General features: G+C 51.4%; 2 protein-coding genes across 2 annotated transcripts; both read right to left on the bottom strand.

The window, feature by feature from the left end:
* Positions 1–369: 369 nt before the first annotated feature.
* On the bottom strand, positions 370–7970 carry LOC309636303 (uncharacterized protein). The gene is made up of 4 exons (XM_082408705.1): positions 6538–7970; positions 2389–2458; positions 1721–1811; positions 370–725 (listed from the first exon to the last, which is right to left on the bottom strand). The coding sequence occupies exons 1-4, from the start codon at positions 6620–6622 to the stop codon at positions 429–431; spliced, it is 543 nt and encodes a 180-aa protein (XP_082264831.1). The 5' UTR covers positions 6623–7970; the 3' UTR covers positions 370–428.
* A 104-nt stretch (positions 7971–8074) lies between these two features.
* LOC309636304 (anthrax toxin receptor 1-like) lies at positions 8075–19671 on the bottom strand. Its single transcript, XM_082408706.1, has 7 exons — positions 19659–19671; positions 17760–17831; positions 16368–16439; positions 13979–14060; positions 13840–13873; positions 12827–12906; positions 8075–12750 (listed from the first exon to the last, which is right to left on the bottom strand). Exons 2-7 carry the CDS (start codon positions 17804–17806, stop codon positions 12664–12666), a joined length of 402 nt encoding a protein of 133 aa, XP_082264832.1. The 5' UTR covers positions 17807–17831; positions 19659–19671; the 3' UTR covers positions 8075–12663.
* Positions 19672–21098: the final 1427 nt, after the last annotated feature.

Consider the following 21098-nt stretch of genomic DNA (forward strand, 5'->3'; position numbering starts at 1 on the left):
TAGTGGTGACTGACGACGGGATGACGGAAGGCACCAGAGATGGACAGGGATCCATGCTGCTTTCAAAGGCGCAGCTGCCCCCGGGGTTAGCATCCTCCCGGCCAGCATCCTTCTCCCTTTGGGCCATCAGTGCCCTTGCAGACCCCTCTTTGTCCCCCAACAGTGGAGATTCCTGGGGCCTTGGTCTACCTGAGTCCTTCAGAAGCCTGACTGCTGTGGGGCAGCCCTGGTCTCAGGAGGTCTGGGGTCCTTTTGCCCCAGGGGCCAGGACAGCCCATAGGCCACCTCCCTGTGAAGGTGAAAGCACGAAGCAGGTGGCCCCCTAGAAGCCCAGGCTGTGTCTATGCCCGGGATGGGAGGACAGAGTTTGTGCCTTGTTTGGTTGTGTGTTGGCCCTGGAGCTGATGGGAACCCGCCCACAGGCAAGATCATGGGGCAGGCATGGGAGTGGTCCCTTGGGGGTTGGCGAGGGCTGGACGCAGGCTGTGCGGGCAGGGGTCACTCACCTTCCTGCGGCACAGCCACCAGATGCACCAGAGCACCAGGAGGAACAGGAGCAGGGCTGGGATGAGGGCAGAGAAGTAGAGAGGGTTGACATAGGGGATGAACTGTGGGGGTGGTGATGAGGGAGGCTCCTCGGGAGGCTGCTGGGCAGTTGGTGGGGCAGCTGGTGGGGCAGCTGGTGGGGCAGCTGGTGGGGCACTCTTGTCATCTGGTCCCCATTCCTACAGAAAAAACACACAGCAGAGTCCCGGCATGGACCAGGCGCCTGCTACATGGATCCCATACCAGCCCACCCTGTCCTCCCAGGCCCCCTTCTACTTGGTTGCCCCACCTGAGGAGACAGATTCTAGGAGGTCGGGGCTGGTACCCAGAGAGCCACTGTGGAGCTCTGGGCCACAGACCCCACCGCTGGCCCTGTTCCGAGACTCTCCCTAGAGCCCTGTCAAGGAAGCCCAGTCCTCCGTGCAGTGACAACCCAGCCGTCACTGCCTGCCTTGGCTGAGAGTACAGGGGTTTTGTGAGTATCACAAAATGCTACGACACACAGACGGGTGAGGGAGGGGCTCTGGGGCCCCAGAGAGGTGTGGGTGCAAGAGCAGAGGCAGGACACCTTGCTCACCTCCCCGTAGCCTCTCCCCGCTACTTCCCCGCTCTGCAACCTCGGGCCAAGCTGACTAAGCACGGTCACAGCTGCTCCCACCCTCCTGACCCCTGTGCCGGGGACCCCGACTTGGAGGGCCCAGGTGTCCCAGAGGCCCTGGACCCTGTCCCCTAGTACACAGTGCCCCAGCCTCTCCCGCTCACCCCGGCTGGAATCCAGGATGGAGCCTTGAGCTCCCCACCACAAGACTGGGGCCAGGGGAGGTGGCAAGGTGGATCCAGGGTGGGCAGAGCCTCAGCACTGTTTCTGGACTCTGCTTAGGGCTCTAATTGGTCTCTTCCATGTGCCTTCAGTGACACTTGGTTCACAGAGAGAGCAAAGGTTTGCAAGGCCAGGACGGTAAGGTGTCCCCCAGGTGCACTCTCAAGGCACTACCCAAGCCTCATGGGGGTTCAGATCCTGGAGGTAGGGCTAAGGGCTCCGAGCTACCTGTGAGATGCTGCTCAGGGGCCTGTCTGCACAGGCTACCTGCTGGGCCTGCCTGGGGCGTTGTTCCCTTCACTTGCCTCCCCAGGGTGCAGGGTGTCAGGACAGCCTTAGATGCTAGAGCCTTACCCTGGTACTCGCACAGTTCTTGCTGGTGATGCTAACATTGTTGTTGATGATGCTGACACCATTGTTCAGGCTAACTTCAACAAAGACCTCCCTAAAGCATAGAAGGGGCAGACAGTGACTACCAGGCCAGACAGACATAGTTCTAACACTTGGCTCAAATTGTAGCTTATAATATCTCCTCACTGTAATGACTTTGAACATCAGGCATTCAGGGCTACCAGAGAGCAGACGGCAGGGGTAAGGGGAGCTCATCCCAAAGTACTACGAGGTCAGCTTCTGCAGTGAAGGCTGACCAAGCAGTGAGGATCCCTGCATGGGGTCAGATGTCCTCGTGGCTATGAGTGAAGTGACCAGGGATGGCGGTATGATGTCACCATCCCGACTCCTCTGTATGTACAGAGTATGTGAATTTAGCTCCAAAAGGCTGCCTGGAGCAAAGGTACCATCCCTGGGGCACATCATCTCCTGCATCCTATGCTCCTCAGCAGAGCCTGGGCCACAGCAGATCGCTGAGCACCTCCGGGGACCACCAACCAGGGCAGGTGTGAAGGATGCCCTCAGTCCTCCTGGAGACAGACATGTGCTGCCCCAGTAGAGGTGGCTTCCTAAATTTTTTACACCTCATGGTAGCAAAAACTGCCCACTTGGTCCCTGGGCTGGGCACTTACTGATCTGGCTTCTCTATCTTTACTCCTGGGCACGTTATACTGGTATCTTTCACAGACTTGGCTTTCATATCTGAAAGACAATCACATGAGAAGAATGTCAGTGGACTTGTCCACCCATCCGCCCCTCCCCTTCTGCCTGTGCTTGGAAGCAGAGCTACCACTTTGGCAGAAGCAGCTTCTCTTCTCTGCCTTCTTCTGACACCTACTGTGCACCAGGCACTGTCAGGGCTCTGGCGTTTAGTGGGAACAAGGCAGGCAGAGGCCCTGCTCTCAAGGACCTGACATTTGCAGGACTGGAGAAGGAGACAGACAATAAAGTAACAAACAATGAACAAAATAAGCGTCGGAGTGAAAAGTGCAGTGACATCAATAAGCAAGGGACAGTATAGAGAAGGGAGGGGAAGGGACAGCTTCTTAGGAGCAGGTGACCTGTCCTGTCTTTTAGAGACTCAATTTCTCTTTAAGAGAAAGAGAAATATTTATACAGGACATGATGGGATGTCTGGGATTTGATTCACAATAATCAATGGTGAGAGTATCAGCAAAACCAGGTTGGCCAGGATTGGTAATTACTGAAAGTAGGGGAAGGCTGCTTCAAGGGCATTATATGATTTTTGCTACTTTTGTATGTTATTGAAAATTCCCATTAAAGATAAGGTCTCTCTGAGGCGGTGTTCCTGGAGCTGAAACCAGATGAGGGGAAAGGGAGGGAAAGGTCTACGGAAGAGGGTCCGGGCTGTGGACACCTGTTCCGAGGCCTGAGGCATAACTAGCTGAGCTTGTTGTGGGAAAGAGGTGAGTGAAGAGAGGGGGCGGGGCCTCGTGGGCCCTGGGAAGGGGTTTGGGCTTTATTCTAAGTTCAGTGAGCCTGTGGCGTGGCTGGCCAGGTTCGGGTAAGTTTGGACACAGAGGTAGCAGGGCCTGCAGGTGGACTGGATGTGGGATGAGAGCAAAGAGGAGTCAAGGACGACGTGCAGGTGAGTGAGCAGAGCGCCTGGGTGGGTGGTGGTGCCATTTATGGACACAGGGAAGCCTGAGGGGAACAGGGCTTCTGTGTTCGTGCTTGTTCTGTAACTTTGTGGGAGCTGGGAGGTGGCACGCCGGAGGCTCAGACAGTCTGTAACTAGTAGCTGTGGAACCTTCTCCTCTCCTGAGCCCTAACTCTTTACATTCTTGTAAAAAAAGATGGGAAGGCCCAGCTGCTTTGACTGCTGGCTTTCCTACCAGCTTTCTCCCCACCCTGCTCAAACTTCCCCAGGTCCCAGACTACCCCTCTGAAAGTTAGAATCAATGGTCCCACAGGGCTGCAGCAGTTCTGACATCGGTGATTTGGGAGGAGAGTCCTTTCACTGGCCTTTTTCATGACACAGGCTTCCCAAGGCCCTAGGAGCTAGGTCACCACTTCCCGGGGTCTGGAACCACAGCTCTGCACCTGCTGCCCTGTGTGGACAGATGCTGGCCTGCACATTTTTGCTGTGTAGGATGAAAGCAGGTTCTCTCCTAGACTTGCACCCACAGGGTTGTGATCCAAGGTTAGGGATGAAGTTCTACAGGAGGGGCCATGCTCAGGGCCACGCCTCTAGGGACATGTTCCCGAGCATCTCCCTAAAAGTGGAGACAGTTTTAAATGTTCTTCTTTGAAATTTATTCAAAAATAGGCTTGTCGTCTGTTTAGAAATATTCTCTAATTTTTACAAGACTGGAGTCTAGGTGTCACTACCTGGACACTTAAACTTCAAAAGCACACAGATCATAATCAAACTAAAGATTTTCCTCTTACATTCCTAATCTGTTAGTGTTTTTATAGTCTCCTTTTAACTTAGGGGCATTTTTTGGGGAACTAATACGTCTCATGAAGAAGGCTCTGTGTGACGCTCAATACTTTCCTCAATTCCACTTCAGTTTTTCTTCTATCATTCAGGAAAACTGGGGTTTACCAGCTGTATTTGAGGTGTTACAGGCACTTATCTGTGGCTTTGGAATCAGGGGTAATGTTTTATTCTTTACTTTTTTGTACTTCCTGCTTTCTACTGTGTAGCATTGTTATAATCAACAATCTCTAATAATTTTTATTGTTTTTTGCCGCAGGTCAGGGCTATTCGCTACAGAATGGTTCATTTCCATGTGGAAAGGTTTTTGGACCTAACTCAACTGTCAGATTAGCTGTGAACTTTGGACGGTGTTAGTCCTTTGTTGGGACTGAAAATGAAAACTAATCGCCGAGTATAGTTAGGGGAAAGGATCTGCATCCGAAGGATAGGATGGTTGAGATTAGTGTAAAAAAAATTCCAGAGGGGAGCAACTTACTTTCCATAGGCTGTTCACAATCCAGAACAGGGAGAGGGAGGTGACGGCAGGCACCCCACATACTAAGGGCCCAGAAAAGCATGGTTGACTGGAAAGCAGTTTCCAATATTAACGGATTAACTAAATACTTCACTTGCCACATTTAAAAAACTTTGTCTTAAAATATGAAAACTTTACATACTAGCGACAGACAAAACGTATAGAAACCTTGATTAAAATATTTCTTCTTTATGCTTCTCTATATTTTCTAAACTGTTTTGCCATATGTTTTAATCAGAGGAAAATGTAATTAAAAAGAACCAAATCAATCCCAATCAGTGCATCAGGGCCCCTGGCGATAAACAGCCCTGTACAGTCACTTCTGGTCAGCCTTGACTACGTGCAGTGAGGCGGTCAGCAGAGGAGCCCAGGACTGTGGGATGGGCTCTCCCGTGTGAGATCCTGGTGCTGGTCCACCTCAGAGAGAAACACTGGTGACATCTAGAGTGGGAAAGCAATATAGCCATGGACCACAGGGGAACATCTGAACACATTTCCTGGAGGATAGGTTGAGTCCCACCTTCCTCAAGAACTCATCTCAGTGAGGTCAAAGGCCCAGACTGGGCAATCACATCACCTATGTCTACTTTCCAGTTCTTCCTGAACCAGCTTGTGACCTTGGGCAAGCTCTTGAATTGACCCTGACTCTGGTTTCAGATCTACACAAAGGAATAACAATTGGTTTCTTTTGAGAATTAACTGGGATAGTGCATGTAAGACACTTAGCACATTAGCAGATGTAGTAGGTGCTCAATAAACATTAGCTCTCCACATAAATATGTTACTGAGTCCTAATCACTCCTGAGAAATTACACACCAAGGGAAATCTAGCTCCCTGAGGCCATCTGCACACTATGTAGTGTAACAGTGTGGCAATGGCAGAGCTCTGCGCATTCTATGCACCCGTGGAAGAAGGAGATATGGCCCAGAAGTGTGATGGGGCAGAGGACTCGCTCTGGGTTTACCAGATGGCCCTGGAATGAGGAGTGTCATTGAACATAATATAATCATATTAAATCAATGCATCAGGGGAGGGTTGAGGAGGAAGAGGAAGTTCAACTGTCCCCAGGCACTCTGTGGGGGAGATCAGGCCCACCTCAGCACTGAGGACACATCTGCTTCCCCAACTGTGTGCTTCCTCAGGCCTCTCACCCTTCCTGGAGGGACACCTGGTGCCTGAGTATTTCCAAACAGTAGCTTTACATATGTGATAGGGCTTAGTTAGTGCATCTACCATACTGGCCCCATTTCACAGTACAGATAATAGAGGCTGAGAACAGAACACTCATTAGGTCAAGATCACACATGTAATGTGGGCCAGAGCCAGGATTCCGGGGCCCAGGCCTGGCAGTTGGCATCCTCTCTCAATCCCAGGTGACCACACGGTCCTGGGAGAGCTCAGTGCACCTGGCCCAGACTCAGGAACCTGGGGCCGCCTCCACTTCCCACCAGCAGACTCGTGAGATTCAAGTCCTTGTCTCTCAAGGGAAGTGAGGGCCGAGGAAAGTGTGGGGGGAGTGTAGCAGTGAGGACAGACCCAGCATACCCAACCCAGCCTTGAAAGGTGTACGCCCTGACCCAAGATGCTCTTGATGTGCTAGGGATTGATCACTTCCTGGCCTGAGATGAAGGGAGCCGTGGCCAGGCTTCCCAGCCAGGTCCCTCCTTCCATTGTCCATGCTGCCTCTATCCTACAGTGTCCACAGTGAGTGGTGAGCAAGGGCTTCGACGGCCTAGCTGGCTCAGGGAACGCAGTGCGGTGTGGGAAGTGTGTCACTTGGCGGCATCAAGGGGGTTACTTACCAAAGAACTGCTTGTCGCTGAACTTAAATCTACAAATAACTTCATCCTTCTTCTTTGCATTATTAAATCCTTTTCCAGAAATCATCAATTCATTTTCATCTGCAAGGGCAACACCCAAAGGTCTGTGTTAGGAGGGGCTGAGTGCTGTCTTCCCTCTGATCTTGCAGTTATGACAGGCCACTCCATAACTGAATTACCAGGGACTCTGATGAGGAAGCATATGTGTCTGAACCAATACCTGTGTGCACACTGGGCCTCACCTGGTATCACAAAGGGTACAACTGAGATGGCTGGGCCTTGAGCACCCGGGGGCTTCTCACTACTGCCCCTGACCCATCCAACTCATTAAAGGCACCCAGTCTCATACCCTCCACGGGGGCAAACCCAGCCATAGGTTTCTGACTCTGAAGCCAAGGTCTTCCCTAAAAGGCGCAGGCAGTGCTCTCCACCAGGCCCTCCCTTACACAAATGACAGGAACCCAGATAACGCAGGCTGAAGACAGTCCTGACTCTTCTCTGAGGTGAGCACACAAGCCTGGGTGCCTGTAGGGCTTTGTGACACTAGGGGGTCTGCTCCTCCTCCCTGTGTTCCTCTCTGCCTATGGCAGGCTGGAGACCCCAGGCACAAGGCCAGGACCCGGGTGAGGCAAGGAGGAAGCGAGGACCCTGCCCCGGAGAATCCCCCATGGAAGGTGAAATCCTGTCTCAGCTGTGGTTCTGAAGTCTGCAATGAGTGCTCTTCCCCTCCCTCTTCCTGCCCCTTCATGTGCCTCACACAACCCCCCAGGGATTCACCAAGCACCTCCTTCTGTCAGGGTGGGAGACACTGATTTGCTAAGATGCAGTTCTGGGCCATAGCCCCTCTGCAGGCTGCTGGGTCCCCACTGCTGCTTCCTGGCAACTGAAACAAACACTAGGGGATCCAGAAAAGGCAGCTAGTGGGCCTGACTTCTGAGGAACTGGCTAGGATAAATGCAAGTCTTCCTGCTGCTAGCCCGAGGTCATTAGCCTCCAACTCTGTCTCCTGGTCAAGGTCAATTAATTACTTGAGGTCAGTTAACTCTGAGGGACATGCCTCAGAATGCCAGCACAACCTTAGACCTGGCAGTCCTGATTCCTCCTGCAATTCTTCATGCAGTTCCCATCAGATCAAGGCTAAGTTTGCAAATTCTCTGTTTTGAGGCAATTAGATTCTTGGGCTGTAGGCTGAAGCTGGCCTGCTAACATGTTTTGATAGGCTTTTGGAAGCAGAAAGCCCCCATAGAGGACCTGGCGGTCCCGGCCTCATGGTGAAGATTGGACGCAGCCTCCTCTTCCACGTAGCTGACAGGAGGGAGGGCGGCAGCTGAGGGCAGGGCCGTCTGATAGCCCAGCGCACAGCCCATGCCACATCCTCAGGAGCAGCCCACGCTGCCCTCCGCCCGGACACCCTCCTTCCTCCTTGTGTCTCCTGCTGCCCTCAGCCTCGCTTGCATGCTGCTTCACCTTTGCAGCAGAGCCCCCTGTGCCCCAGGCACTGCCACTCCCAAAGGGGGGGCTTCTGAACTCCGGCAAGTCTCCAAAGTTGAAGGCAGGGTGATGGTTTCAATATTTCAGCAAAAGAGACTTCCAGGTAAAGGACTTTTGCTTTGTCCAGAAAGCTGCTCCTTTTGCTTCCCAAACCCCTCCCCCTGCACCGCAATTCCTCCAACAGTATCAACCACAGGAAGAAAATGAAGTCACAGGAAGGTCTAAAATCGCCTTGCAGGGCTGCATGTCCCACGTACAGTCCACTGCCCACCGGCTCTGAGGCAGCAGGATGAACAGTCCCGGGAAGGGAGATGGATCCTTTCTGGAACAGAGAGCTTTCTCTCTGGAAGAAAAGTTGTACACCAGGCCAGCCGGGGGCTCCAGAGAGTGGAGCTGGGAAGGCAGGCGTCTCCCTGAGCAGGCTGGTGGAGCTGAGCATGAAAAGGGCATCTAGCCTGCCTGAGACTGACACGGGCGCACAGGTGGACGTGACCTGCCCTGGGGCGGGTGTGTCTGGGAGCACCACATGCTGCTTGGGACAGTCACTTTGAGAGAAACTGGACACTGACCAACTGTGACCAGGGTGTCCCTTTAAGGCAGCAGGTCTACGTCTGGTCTTGACCCCAGGGAATTCCTTTCCCAAGCTCGCAGTGGTAAGCATCAGGATGGTCCTACAGTATGACTTCTAGTATCGACTTACTAGGAACAATCTGTATATTGATCAAGGGAGACCCATGAAATAAATTGTTCCATCCATGCAATGGAATACTGTGTAGATGGCTGGAAAGTACTACGTACTGTACGATCCATTAATGTAAAAATATCCTTGTAAAGTACACTTAGGTAGGTCTTTACATATAAAAGCTGAACTCTTCGTGGTTGTTATCTCTGGAGAGAGTAGGATGGGACAAGGGGGACCTTATCACGGTGGGGGGACAGCCTGGACCCAGGCTGGTTGCAGGAGTGTCCCCGTCTGCGCAGTGTGTCCTGCCTTCATCCCGCAGGTCCTCCTGCCCCGCACAACCTGCCCCCCCCCACCCCCCCAGAGGGTCTCTGGCCGAGACGCAGAGCTGGATGCTGGGCCTCAGAGGGAAGCCCTGCTCTGCACTGTGTCCTCCTATGGCCACCACTGCTGGGACCCACCTGCTGGGCTTCTTGCAGACACTCACTCTGGCCCAGTCACATACAGGAAAAGGAGTGACCAGGTGCCGCCTCCAGCCTGCCTCTGGGGTCCAAGCCCCGGGCAAAGCCAGCAACACACAGGAGGGATGAATCCCCAAACCACGGTGCCGAGTGCCCCAGGCCAGGCCCCGCGCTCACCCCCTGTGAGTCCCTGAGGAGAGGTTCTAAAGCAGCAAACTAGCCTGTGGAGGAAGAAATCAGGGAGTAGCTGCCTCCAGGGGGTGGGGCAGGGATTGCCTGGGAAGGGAGCTGAGGGGACTTTCTGGGGGCAAATGTAGTGTCTGAGTCTTCATAGGGTTGGGGGTTACACAGGTGTGTGCATTTGTCAGAAGTCATCAAATGATACATTTGTTTGCTGCATTTCAAAAAGAGAAATCTTAACAAAAATTGTTTCCCAGGTAAAGAAACGTGGTGCGGTAACCTGATGACTGTAAGTTATTTTGAAATGCATCAAGATATAAGATGGGGACTTCCCTGGTGGTGCAGTGGTTAGGAATCCGCCTGCCAATGCAGGAGACAAGGGTTCGAGTCCTAGTCCGGGAAGATCCCACATGCTGTGGAGCAACTAAGCCCGTGCACCACAACTACGGAGCCTGAGCTCTAGAGCCCGCAAGCCACAACTACTGAGCTTGTGAGCCTAAAGCCCGTGCTCCGCAACAAGAGAAGCCACGGCAATGAGAAGCCCGCGCACCGCAACAAGGAGTGGCCCCTGCTCGCCACAACTAGAGAAAGCCCGCAGCAATGGAGAACCAATGCAGCCAAAAAAAGAAATAAGATGAATTGATGAAAACAGAGAGTCAAGAAAGAGAGAGGAGTTAGATAAATAAATGATAAAGGAAATACGGTCAGGTATTAATTGCAGATCCAGGTAGTGGAGAGAGGGGTATCCATTGTACAATCATTTCCACTTTGCTAGGATTGAAATCTTCCGTAATAAAAAGCTGGAATAAAAACAATGAATTGAATGATAAAAATAAAAAAAACAAAGCTGTGGACACAGCCAAGCAGAAGTCATGGTTCATACTGGGTGACAAGTGACTAATGACAGGAACAGAGCAAGGGCTGTGAGAAGCCAGAGGGACCAGTTGACTAGGAAAGGCTTTGGGATTGAGGTGCCCTGAGAATAAGGTCTAAAAGGATGGTGGGCTGGACCCTGTAAAGCTGAGGAAGGTTTTGCAGGGAGCCCAGTCCCGCCAGCCCCCAGCCTCTGCAGCAGGTGGGCTTAGAGCAGAGGCTGGACCTTGGAGGGTCTGGTTGTCTGGCTCAGGGGTCTCAGCCTCCATGGTCAGGCTGGGGTAGGGAAGTGGCCTTCTCTGCCCCTTGGGTCCTGTGCAGAGAATGGGCTGGAGCACAGGCCTGGAGGCAGGGAGGCCAGCAGAGGCCTCTGCCTAGTCCTGGAGGGAGGCCGAGAGACTGAAGAGGGCCTCCCCACTCCCGGCTTCCTCACACCCGGCCCACTGACTTATTCAGAACAACAGCCTGATGAACAGCTTCTGCTTTATTTGGGGTCCAGGTTCCTGCCTTGAGCTTTCGCTCCAAGTGACAGTCATGCTGTGTGGCAGCTTTTGACAAGATGACAGCAGCTGTAAAGGTCAGAGCAGCACTGCTGGGCCACGCTTGCAGAGGGTGTGCAGTGAGCACCTGTCACCTCAGCTGGGCCACCACAGGGCATGAATGACAATGGGCATCTTCCTCTATGGTTTGACAGGCCTGTGTATGTCCCAGGGACGTAATCAGAGAATTGAAGCTGTCAGGCTACTGCACGGCTGGTACGTGACACCAGAGAAGCCCTGGTTTCATGTCTGGGGGCAGCAGAGCTCAGATATGAACACTGTTGTGTCTGACCCCATGGCCTACTGTGCTGTAGCCTTGCAGTTCAGAGCACCGCGGCCAGGACCAGCTTCCTGGGTCTGCGTCCAGCTGCATCCAGCTGTGTGCTGTTACCAGTGGGAGCGTGTGCTTATCCACCCACCTCAACTCCACAAATCCCAGTGATGTGGACGTACGAGCCGGCACACACAGAGCTCACTGAGAGAGAGAGGGCTTCTACCAGACAAGCAACTGCACAGGATCCTCCCCACACTGATGCAGGGACCCTCCCAGGGGAGAGAGGGCATCCTTGTCAAGTTCCAGATCTCAGGGAGAGGTCGACCCCGTTGAACCACTGGGTGTAGTGATAGCTGTGAGTATTTGTTGGATGCCTTTGTCAGTCTGTGTTGCTAGTATGACACTGACCGTGAACTATGTCCAATTCTTTTCTTCATCCACTGAAATAATCATATTTTTCTTCTCCATTTTGCTGATGAGGAAAATCACATTGATATTTCATATACTGAACCAGGCTTGCATTTCAGAGGTGAGCCCTAATTATTCTTGATGTATTGTCCTTTTTTTATGTTGTTGGATTCTATTTGCTAGTGTTTTGTTGAGGGTTTTTAAAATAAAGTTTTTCTTATTTCTTAATTAAACTTTTGGCTTTGAGTTTAAAAAATATGTACACTAAACTTATCATTTTGCAATATTTTTGTGTCAAGTCATTTTGTGGCATACATCAAATGTATACAGAGCTGTATGTCAATTACATCTCAGTAAAACTGGAAGAAAGAAGTAATTATACAAATACACACACACACACAACCAACACTCGGCATGCACACCCCACATAAACATTCCCTTATATGCCCAATGTAGTCATATGCCCACAATTTCTATACAATCACCCCACACACTCAGACACCACACTCACACACACCATACACACTACACGCACAACCACACATAGTGAAACCATGTGCTCACAGCACACCTGCAACGCACACTGGGCACATTCACCACTCACACAAACACACACCCCTGTGTTTAAAACAGCACTCCAGCTCTTACCTCCTGTACAGACACTGGAAGGCTCCACAGCTGTAATTTCAATACAGGACTTAGTTCCAAGCTAGAATAGGGAGATGAGGGGCAGGGGCTTGAATGCGGGGGCTTGGCGAGAAGCTTCCCCTTCCCACTTCTCACGTCCAGCCCTCACTCACTGGCTCAACGATGTATTTAAGAGCCTTGAATCCTTGGTCCACTCCAAAGACGTGACGGGGGCTGTCTGCAATTTCCAATAACTACAGCAGAGAGGAGATGGTTGGCACACAGTCAGGGGTTGAGGATGCAGCAGGTCCCATCCCAGAAGACAGGCTCTTGCCTCCTGCCATGCTGGATTCCAAGGTCACGTGCTGGCATCTGCTAGCAGCCCACCCTTAGGGAGTGGAAAGCTCCTCCACCCGTACCTCTGCTGTGCAGGTTTACACAACACTTGCTATTCATCTGCAGTGGCTACCTGTTGTCCAGACACTTGGGGTGGGTAGAGGGCCATCCTCTCGGAGACCCTGGGACAGGTGCCTTTGAAAAATTTCCCCACCTGGGCTCAAAAGTGGCACCTGGTTACCTGTTCTGTATTACCTGGTCTTCCTCAAAGTCTTTTACACCCACACAGTATACTGTTGCTCCCATTTTCCGAGCCTTGTCAGCCTAAGAGGGAAAAAGCGTTGAGTACAATTCACAAAACAGGTGGAGCACAAAGCTGGTAACGATGGTCTGGACTCACTTCTTCCTTAGTCATTTCAAACGGTGCTTCCTCCAGGGTTCCATCGGTCAAGGAGATAATCACAGAGGGAACCTTGTTTTCTGCAGAAGGAGGGAGTGGCCTGGTCAGCAAGGCACCTGGAATGACCTGCCTCAGGCTGCCGGGCCCACAGCACTGCTCCCACACCTCCTCCTCCTGGGGAGAGGTCACCCTGACCCGAGCACCCACTACCCAGAATGCCTGGAGGGAGAAGGGGCCTCAGCCCAGGGCCCACTTGACAGACGAGGAGCCTGAGACCAGATCAGAGCCCTTCCTAGTGGACCCTCACTATGGGCAGGTGGCACAGCCTTTGCCCTGAAAGGCAACTGCAGCTACTTCACTGGACGAGGACAAGCCTCTCAGGTGAGCACAGGGAGGAGCAGCCAGAATGACTGTCAAGGTGCTTGGGCAGCAGCCCCCGCCCAGCTCCCCGCCTTTCCCCAGCAGCCCATGCATCTTTCCTGACAAGGGCTGCAACCCTACAGTCTAGATGCAGGTGGTCTGGGCCAAGTACAGCCATTTCCACAGTCGGAGGCACAGTCACAGGATGAGAGTCAACCAGAGGGAAGAGGCTCAAGGGAAAGGAGGCAGAGCCAGAACTGTGGTGGACAAAGTGTGGGCAGCCAGGGGGACGCCAAGGTCTCTGTTCCCTAAACCGAACTCCGTCTGCTCGCCGTCCCTGGAAGTTCTCTTTTCTTTTTCATGCAGCCCAACCATAGGTCAAGCACTTGCTATCTAGTGAGAACCAGGAATGTAATGCATGATGCCATGTGGTTCTCGGAAGCATCCCTGGGGGTGGTTTTCATCCTCACTGAGCAGAGGAGGAACCTGCATCACAGAGAGGGCAAGGGACTCGCTCCGAGGGTCAGTGCTAGGAATTGGCCGAGGGGGTCTGCACCAGCCCTCGCTGAGGCCCTGGGTCTGCACCAGCCCTCGCTGAGGCCCGCACCTGGCTCTGTCCCACCTGAGCACACTGACGTCAGCAGGCAGCTTACCTCCTGAGTTAGCTTGTTGAATCTGTTCATTTGCCTGCAACAAAATGAAGGAAAGTTGGGGGAGGGCAGTGAGATGACCCAATAATACTCTAAGAACTTGATAAAGCAGAATAAAGTCTCAGAGCTGTAGGATCTGTACCTTTTTAAATCCTTCCTGCATGTGTGTGGCTCCACTAGGTACTATATTCTGAAGTCTGCTAAGACCATCACGAATTTCATTTCTGAAAAAAATCAGTAAAGGGGGTTGAGGAGGAATGAGGGTTGACTGTTAACAAAACAGACCACTTGTCCTGGTGCCATTCTGCCCTGTGGAGACCTGCCTGGACCAGAGGGGACACAAGTGGCCCTGTGGTGACCTCTCTGCCTGTGTCTTTGACACTGACAGGCCTTGGTCAACGCTTCTCTGTCTCCCATTCAGTGGGTGTGGAGGATGCTGCTTTGCTGGTCCCATGGGTGGGGCCTGGCTTTCAATGTGCTCATCCCTGTCTCAGCATGCAGACCTCAGGGGACTCAGCAAGGGCCCTGCCTTGACCGTCTGTGGTGAGGGGGGAGCACCCATGGATGTGCACCTGTGAATCCAGCACCCCCAATGTGACTGGCGGTACTGCTGGCACCTAAGTGGTCCCTGGTGAGGGCACATCATCCTCCAACAGGCAAGGCTGAGTTTGGAAAGGTCACTCTGCTGATACCCCTGCCCTGTCCCCTCCTCCCCTGCCACAGACTCCTGAGGTGGACTTGGTCCCTCCAAGCCACTTCCCCTTCTGGATCGGTGCTAAAGGAAGTAGTCAGGATGCTCCGTTAGAGTCTAGGGCTCCTGGGCTTCATGTGCTCCTGAAGAAAGAGACCACAAGCTGGAAAAGAGGCCTGAGGCCCATCCATGTGGGAGGAAGAGCAGTGACCCCAGGATGCCATGGGGATGGGCTGTCAGCCTCTGTTAAAGCAGATAGCAGGGGATGGGACTGGGACACACCAGGGCTGGGGCATAGGTTCAGGCTAATCCAGGGTGATGGGCTGAGCAGTCACAGCAACTCTAAGGAGAACGTGGTCCCTGAAGGCTGGCTCTCGCTTTGCGCAGGAGGGATTCTGCCCTGAGGTGCGATCTGAGAGCCCCAGGTCCTGCCCTGCCTGATCCAGCCCAGGAGCTGAGGAGGCTGTGACCCCGGGCCAGTGGAGGCCAAACCAGGCCCTGCCCACCCCAGCACAAACACCCTCCCCTCTTCCTGACACTTTTGGGAAGATTTCTGTTTTGTTGACAGCACCCCCAAATATGCTGGAGCTCTCATCTCTCCCCAGCCTTCGGCCCGGGACTGAGCTTGGCCAGGCTTCACTCCTGCCTGAGTGGGCCTTTTTCTTGGGCTGCCTCCCCCATCCCTACTCCCAGCTCTGTGCACTAGGCTGCTTATGCCCTCATCAGGCCCTTCACTTCTTAAGATTCCACCCCATTTTTCACTCCCCTGAGCCCCACTCCCACTTCTGACACCTTCCCTTGAGGAAGACATCGTCACCTCCAATTTCCAGAGAGGACCCCGGAGACCCTCAAGAGCCTCCCCACAGCTCCCTTGGTTTAGGCTCTGAACCCCTGCCTTGGAGGAGGCAGTGGTCCTCCTCTCCCCGACGGGCAGCTCTTCCCCCTGAGGCCCCCACCCAGCCCCCGCCTCTCTTTCTACCACCTCCCTGACAGCCCCCCACTGACTTGCTGTCTTCCACCTCAACCCCACTCAGGTCTCTCTCTCTGAAATGCAGAAGACAGGGACACCCAAAACCACGCCTTCCCCTAGCTCACCTAACAAGAAGCACAGCCCCTGCTTCTCCTGGGAGCCAGGCATGGGGAGTGCTGTGTCCACGCACTGGCACCAACACACTCCCTGGGTTCCGATCATTTGCGTCATGGGCATCTTAACCTCCCGGCTACTCAGGAGCTCCATATCTTCCCACCTCCAGGGCTTTGGGCACATCGCTGGGCCCTCCGAATGGCCCACCTAGGATGCTGGCGTGTCATGCTTCCCTCCTGCACCCCAGCCCACACTCATGGGCTCCCTTGTCTCAGACCCACCGAGGGACCAAGCTCCCCTCCACTGAAGCTCCAGCACTTCAGCACTGCCCATCCCTGCCTCCTGGTTCTGACTGTGCCTCCCCTCTTCCCCCACTGGCCCAGAGCAGAGAGTGACACACAGAGCAGGTGCCCAACACACACCAGTGTTCACAAAGGGCCCACACATCTGCTCTACCAGATCCCAGGAGTCCTTGCAGTGAGCCAGTTCTCAGAAAAGGGAAGAGTGCTGAGAGGACACAGGACAGGCGGAGGGCAGGGCTTAGAGGGGGCAGAGATGGTCTAGCAGCACGGGGTCTGCCAGGGCCAGCGCAGTCAGGGGTCAGTGGGAGCCACGGAGCTGGGGTTGGGGGTCAGAGTGGACAATGAGGGGAGCCCGGGACGGCCCAGCCTGCTCCCAGTGGGAACTGTCAGCTCCCTGGGCTCTCAATGGACCCCATCCACCAGGCCTGCCTTGGGGGATTAAAGCAGCACTTACCTGTCTGAGGTGAGCTTCATGAGGGTGTGACCCAGTGTGGAGTAAGTGATGAAGGACATCCGCAGGTTAGGGCTGGGGAGGAAGCACGTGCTCATGAGAAGGTATACATGACACAGGCTCAAAATGAAACCAATGAGCAGCCAGAAAGAAGGTGCATCTCAATTTCTCTGTTCCTCACCCCAACTCTTCTGCTTTGGGGTCCATTTCCCAAACCCTGGAAGCTCCTATATCTTTAGTGAAGGATTTTAGGAATCTTGGTGAAGGAGGCCTGTGGAGAGGTGGTGCCTTCTTGGAAGAAAGTGCCAGGATGGCATCCTGCTCCAACCCTATGCTCCCAACACCCCCCCACCCAAAGTGTCTTTCTCTCAAACACACACACACACCCATGCACACACGCACACAGGTGCACATGCACACACCAGGAGACAGACACCTATGCCTCTGGCATGAGGGCCTCCCAACTGGCTTCTCCTCTTCTATAAAATTCTTTGTACCTTCACTCCTCTTCCCTCCTTTATAGCCCTCCCTGTCTTATCTCCTCTCATCTAGAAAAATCATTCTCTTTCTTGGCAGCTATTCATATACATCCCTCCCTTTCCTCTCCCTGGCCACTGCCTTTTGGTCCATGGACCCTCATTATCTTTTAGGTAAATTGCTACAATAGGTTCATGGATAAGCTCCGTACTGCTCCTCGTTCTTGTTACAAAACATTTTACCCACAATATCAGACTTTCCTTCCTGGGACACAACCTTGATCATGTCAGACCCCTGACCAAGAATCATCTATAGCTCCCTATTGTTCACAGCAGGAAATACAAGTCCCTTGGCCTGGCATTATAAGCCCTGATGACCTTGGTCCAAATCTGTCCTGTCCAGCCTCACCTCCTAGCCTTCTCCTAAGTTAACCCTACTCTCCAGCTGAACAGACCACTCACTGCACAAGAAGTCTCCTTGACGGTTCCTGTTACCCTGTCTTTCCCCATTCTTCAAGACCTAGTTCAAAATTCCACATCCTCTGAGAAACCATCCTTGACTTTTTTCCTAAGAGTTCTTGCTTTTTCCTTTTAATTTGACTTATAAGTCCTTCTCCCTTTTCTTTTGGCCCTTGGCACCATTTAACCTGGTGTTTAGTTATTGTGTTACTGGTTTGCCTGTTTCCTCATCTATGAGGTCCTCAAGGGCAGACTGTGTCCCCTACAATATGGCCTGACTTCCAGGTAGGAGCTAAGAAAGCTGCTGAGACCTGATGGAACCAGCGTGATCTCTTATGCTTCAGAACACCCCCCTGGGCTCTGTGCTCCTGACCTGAGGGGCTCCCATGGCCACTGAGTCTAAACAGCTGTGTACTCTGCCTGGCAGGGGTAAACACCCTGCAACTTGGAGAAGCCGTACTTGTCAAACTTCTTGACCAAATCCTCCACAAAGGTGTAAATGTCCATCCAGTTGTTGTTCACACTGCCTGACCTGAAAATGCAGAAGACCTGAGTCAGACAGATGAGGTGCATCCATTGTGTGGGCAGAATTTCTGTCTCCCCAGCTTCCAGCAGACCCTTTAGCAACTCCCCCCCGCCACCAATGTAGCTGAAGGCTGCCACACTCCCTCAGAGACCTCAGTGGGTCACCGTGGTGATGACTTCATCCGTGTGAATGTGGGAAGGGTGACCAACCAGACCTGTGTGCTTGGGACTCAAGAACTTTTAGGGGTGAGGGACTTCTGGTGGCAAACTAGGATGGTTGGGCAGGCTTGGTGGAGCTGTTCCACAGGAAATGATGTAGGATGCATTGGTTGGAAAAGCCTCCAGTGATTCTGATATGACTCTTTTGGTCCCTCAATTCCCCTTGGGAATAAACCATTCCCAGCTGTCTGCTCCTCTCCTGCTCCTTGAAAAGGTGTGGGGGTGGGTAGGGGTCAGGGCTCTTTGGCACACCATTCCCACAAAAGTCTCTTAGTTGGTCCTATCATTCATTCTGCGTCCTCTAGGCTGCATCTAAATCTCTCAAGAAATAGTGATGAAACTAAGAATAGATTCTTTTAACATTATCAGGATTATCATTCATTGAGATTTATGTACCAGGCACTTTACATACATGATTTCCAATTCCAGAACAACCCCATGATATCAGCATTATTTTCATTTTCATTATTTTCATTTTCATACGAAAGTTGAGGCTCTCACAAGTCATGGAATTTTCCACAATTTCCATAGCTAACATGGATCTGAATCCAGATCTCGCCTCAAAACCCATGCTCTACCCATTGCACTGGGCAGATGTGTGTGACACGGCTATGTCCAACAATTGCTGGGTAGCAAACACTAGACTCTGACAACTCCCACAATATAAACTTTCTATCAGAAGCTTCCATGCTAAAGTGCAAGACAACTTTTTAAACTAATGGTAACACCTGAAACTAATATAATATTGTAAGTCAACTATACTTCAATTAAAAAATAGAACTATGTACTCAACTCAAAAAAAGAGAACACATCCAAATAATTATACACCATGTCCTAATGAGATTTATCCTTGGAATGCGAGCATGGTTCAACACATGCAAATTAAAAAGTGGGATACACTACATTAATAGAATGAAAGATAACAATCAGATGATCATCTCAATAGATGCATAAAAAGCATCTGACAAATTACAACAACACTTCATGCTAAAAACTTCAAACAGATTGGGTATAGAAGGAACATACCGCAACATAATTAAGGCCATATACAACAAACCCACAGTTAACATTACACTCGATCGTGGAAAGTTGAAAGCTCTGCTTCTAAGATCAGGTACAAGACAAGGATTCCCATTCTTACCACTCTTATTCAACATAGTACTGGAAGTCCTAGCTAGAGCTAATTGGCGTAACAAAGAAACAAAAGGCATTCAAACTGGAAATGAAGAAGTAAGCTTGTCATTATTTGCAGATGATTTGATTTTGTATATAGAGAATCCCAAAGACTCAACCAAAGACCTGTTGGAACTAAACAATGAATTCTGTAAAGCTGCAGGATATAAAATCAACATACAGAAATCGGGGGTGTGGGGCACGGAGGAACGGAAGGGAACGGGGCCAGTGCTTTCCCTGTCCACTTAGGCACCAGGGAACCTGTTGGGCTCCAGGGCCTAATCCTCTGCCCTCGGAGCCTCCCTCCTACCGCGCAGAGCCCAAGCTCCGCCCCTACACCCACAGCCAGGGTCCTACATCTGTATTTGGAGACCCCCTCTGAGACCGCCTCCAACCCCGCTGGGCCTAAACCCCACCCACATACCCTCACCCAGGGCCTTACCTCCAAACCCCAGAACTTCACACTCCAGAGACCCCCCCTTTGGACGAACTGTCTCTCTGCTACCGGGCAGGTCCTAAGCAGAGGCCCCACCCCACACTTGAACGTCGCCCCACCTAGGGCCCGCCCCCAAGGCCTCTTCCGGCTGCGGCTGTGTGGGTCCTGAGCCTAGGACCCACCCCACACTCAAACATCACCACCCCCTCCCGCCTACGTCCCGTCCCACCCTAAACCCTGCCCCTGCCTAAGTTCCACCTCTGCCTAAACTCTGCCCAAACTCCTCCCCCGTCATAGCCAAGGCTTTTTTTTTTGTTTTTCCTTTTTTCGGCTTTTATTTTTTTTTTTTGAATTTTTAGAATTTTATTTATTTTTTTATACAGCAGGTTCTTATTAGTTATCCATTTTATACATATTAGTGTATATATGTCAATCCCAATCCCTTTTTTCCGTTTTTAGATTGGGGTTCTGTTCTACCTTGTTGTTGATTCATTGTTGTTGATTCATTTATATTTTTATTTTTCCTAATAAATCTTTTATTTTTCTAATTTTATTTTATTCTTTATACTTCATTATTGTTTTGCTCCTTTTGGCTTGTTGTCCCCCCCCCCCCTTTTTTTTTCTTTTTTCTGTTGTGGTTTTGTTTTACCTTGTTGCAGTTGTTTCAATATTTTTATTTTTCCTAACATACTTTTATCTTTATAATTTTCTTTTGTTTTTTCTTCTTTGTTATTGTACTGCTCCTGTTTTTCTTTTCTTTTTTTCCCTCACCACGCAGCTTGTGGGATCTTCGTTCCCAGGCCAGAGGTAGGGCCCAAGCTCCTGTGGTGAGAGCTCTGAGTTCAAACCACTGGACTAGCAGAGAACCTAGACCCCAGGGAATATTGAATGGAGTGAGGCCTTCTGGAGGTCCTCATCTCCACATCAAGACCAGGCTCTATCCAGCTGTCTGCAAACTCCAGTGCTGGACGCCTCAAGCCAAACAACCAGTAAGACTCCTGTCCACAGCCCCACCCATCAAAAAAAAAATGAAATGATAAAAAAAATATGTTACAGATGAAGGAGCAAGGTAAAAACCTGTAAGACCAAATAAATAAAGATGAAATAGGCAACCTACCTGAAAAAGAATTCAAAGTAATGATAGAAAGATGATCTCAAATCTCAGAAACAGAGTGGAGAAAATATAAGAAACATTTAACAAGGATCTAGAAGAACTAAAGAGCAAACAAACAGTGATGAACAACACAATAACTGAAATTAAAAATACTCTAGAAGGAATCAATAGCACAATAACTGAGGCAGAAGAACGGATAAGAGAGCTGGAAGATAAAATGGTGGAAAAAACTGCCAGGGAGCAGAATAAAGAAAAAAGAATGAAAAGAATTGAGGACAGTCTCAGAGACCTCTGGGACAACATTAAATGTACCAGCATTCGAATTATGGGGG

Source organism: Balaenoptera borealis (genome assembly GCF_965194805.1).
Source record: "Balaenoptera borealis genome assembly, chromosome: 10".
Taxonomy (NCBI): domain Eukaryota; kingdom Metazoa; phylum Chordata; class Mammalia; order Artiodactyla; family Balaenopteridae; genus Balaenoptera; species Balaenoptera borealis.